The sequence below is a fragment of the Phyllostomus hastatus genome, unplaced genomic scaffold, assembly GCF_019186645.2.
Source record: "Phyllostomus hastatus isolate PE091 unplaced genomic scaffold, TTU_PhHast_1.1 phas_contig_524, whole genome shotgun sequence".
Lineage (NCBI taxonomy): Eukaryota > Metazoa > Chordata > Mammalia > Chiroptera > Phyllostomidae > Phyllostomus > Phyllostomus hastatus.
The window spans coordinates 13,452,450-13,455,232 of NW_025333900.1; the positions used below are offsets into that span (position 1 = coordinate 13,452,450).

Sequence of the window (2,783 nt, forward strand, 5' to 3'; positions counted from 1 at the left end):
CTTTTATTACAAAATATTACCACGTACACAGTAGAGAAGCTAGCGTAATTAATTCCCATATCCACCACCAATTTAAAGATTTATCATTTTACCATTTGTTTCATCTGTCCCTTTTATTATTTTCTAAGTATTTTCTAATTATTTCCTAAGTATTTTAAGGCAACTCTCAGACATCATTTCATGCTCACATACTTCAGTATATATTTTTAAAAGATCCTTACCTGAGGATATGTTTATTAACTTTTAGAGAGAGGGGGAGAGGGAAAGAAACATAATTTAAGGGAGAAACATCGATCTGTTGCCTCCCATATGCACCATGAGCGACCTAGTTATGTGCCTTGGCTGGCAATCAAACACACAGCCTTTTGATATATAGGACGATGCTCCAACCAATTGAGATGCCCAGCCAGGGCTCAGAATACATTTTTAAAGAAAGGTCATGCCTTTACATGACCACAGAACTATAATATCACCTTGGCCATTATCATTTCAGTGTACGCTTTTTGCATGAGGGCTTTCTATAGCCACTGGAGCCCCTCCTGCCTGCACACCCTCCTTCCCTGACAGGAGCAGTGCTCAACCAATACCCGATGGGAGTTGGTGGGTAAGTACTCCAGCTCCCTTGGCCTGGAAGTTGGAGATTAGCTCTGAGGTGTATTCTATAGTATTTCCCGAAGTATGTCAGTGAAATTAAGCTCCACTTGCCCACAGTGGTTAATTTGCATAAAAGTGGTGCTTTTATTGGCTTTCATTTCTTTTTTTTTTTAAAGAAAGCATCAAATTTAATTTAAATTTAAAAATATCAGAAATTGTCTGAAAAAAATCAATGGAGCAAATCAACTCCCAAAAAAGAGGGGCTGCATCTTGGTGATCACATTTGTTGGAAGGGTTAGAGAAAAATAAAAATGCCGTTTAGCTTAAGAATGTGTAGGTTATGTGCAAACCAACTCATTTTAGGAGCAGAAGAATTCTTGGTCATTTCTCAACATCAAAATTTACACAGGTTTCTCTTTTGAATATCTTCTACATTTAAAGATGCAATCATACAAAGTCTCCTAATTTCCACGTAGGATAAATTCTTTGTTTCAGCCAACTCTCAATGGAGGCGCAACCAGCACAACGCCATCTCCGTGGACAAAGAGCATCGGGATATTCCGTTTTGTTGATTTATATATCTCTTCATATGTTTCTTCATCAATTTCTATAGTAGTCGCAGTTTCTTCCACATCTCCCAATATCATATTTAAATGTTGATCATAAGCATGTAATCTACCTTGAAGTTCTCTGTCATTTCTCATTTTCACATAAATTCGCTCATCCAGGCTGAGCCTGATAAGATCCAGGGGCTCTTCTACAGTGTTGGTAGTTTGTTGCTGGTCCACATCGTCCGCCATGTTTCAAACCCGGCTTTCATTTCTTTCTCACATCACTTCCTTTTCCTCTTCCAGTGTTTCCTGGAATCCCCTCTCAAATATGCTAACTTGCATTTGAATCTTTGTCTAGGTATCTGGGAGAACCCAAAGTGAGAAACCCACCTAACAAAACTTACAGTAAGTCCTTGGTGTCATCTATTATCCAGATCTAATATTCAGATTTTCCTGACTGTATCAAAGGTATCTTTTAACAGTTGGTTTGTTGAAATCAGATTTTTAAACAAATTGCTTTTGGTTCTTTCTTAAGCCTCTTTTAATCTAGAGCACTCTTTCCTCCCTCACCTCTTTTTTCATGCCATTGACTTGATTGCAGAGACCAGATTAGTTGTCCTGTAGAATCTCCCTCATTCTGGATTTGTCTGTTGCTTCCTTGTGTTCCTTTACTTCCACTATTTCCTGTAACTGAAGTTAGCTTTACAAACTTTCAGATTCAAGTTTGGGGAGACAAGGATACTTCATAAAGCCCTGGCTGGGTAGTTGAGTTGGTTAGAGCATAGGCCTGATTTGCCAAGGTTGAGGTTTCAATCCCCAGTCAGAGCACATGCAAGAATCAACCAATGAATCCATAAGTAAGTGGAACAACAAATCAGCATTTCTCTCTCCAATTTATTTTTATAAAGAATTCTTCATAGGTAGTGTTGTCAGCTTCGTATCAATCACTTTAGGAGACACATATTGCCTGGTTTTCTTACTTTACATGATACTAGGATTGACAAGCAGGTTCAGTTTGTTAATATCAGAGTGGGTTCAACAGAAAGTTATGCTGCTAAAAACCACGTCCCATGTGTACATTACGAGACTTTTTTGTGATTTCAGAGGGCAGCTACTAAGTTCACTTTGAACATTTTGTAGGGTAAAATAATTTTAATAGACTTTAAATGTTAAAGTCTTAAGACATGAAATTTCATATCTTGGAACAGACCCCAAACTATATTTTAAGGCAAACTCTGTTCCCACTTGCAGCTTGGATCTTAATTCAATGCATTGTTAGAATGGGAACTAGACTCCCCCCACCCACCTTGAGGCCTCATAAATCCATTTATTCAACAAATGCTGAATACTGCAACGTGCCAGGCAATGAAATAAGTACTGAGGATAGAGGGGTAAGCAAATCATAGTTCTTGCCCTCGAAGAGTTTATGGTCTTGTAGGGGTCTTATTAGTGATACAACGGTAAACACATAGTAGCAGTACATGATTTAGAGGGAGTTGGTCATCAGGGAAGGCTTTTTTTTTTCAAATTTATTTTTATTGCTGACACTAGTACAAATGCCCCCATCCCCCTCACCTGCTTTTGCCCACCTCCACCCAGCCCATAACTCCTAAGGAAGACTTCCTAGAGGAAGTGATA

At 38.6% G+C, this 2,783-nt stretch overlaps 1 protein-coding gene across 1 annotated transcript; it reads right to left on the reverse strand.

The window, feature by feature from the left end:
- Positions 1-622: 622 nt before the first annotated feature.
- Positions 623-1,660, reverse strand: LOC123824041 (U6 snRNA-associated Sm-like protein LSm3). The gene has a single exon (XM_045847156.1). It carries the CDS (start codon positions 1,392-1,394, stop codon positions 1,086-1,088), a length of 309 nt encoding a protein of 102 aa, XP_045703112.1. The 5' UTR covers positions 1,395-1,660; the 3' UTR covers positions 623-1,085.
- Between the last annotated feature and the right edge of the window lie 1,123 nt (positions 1,661-2,783).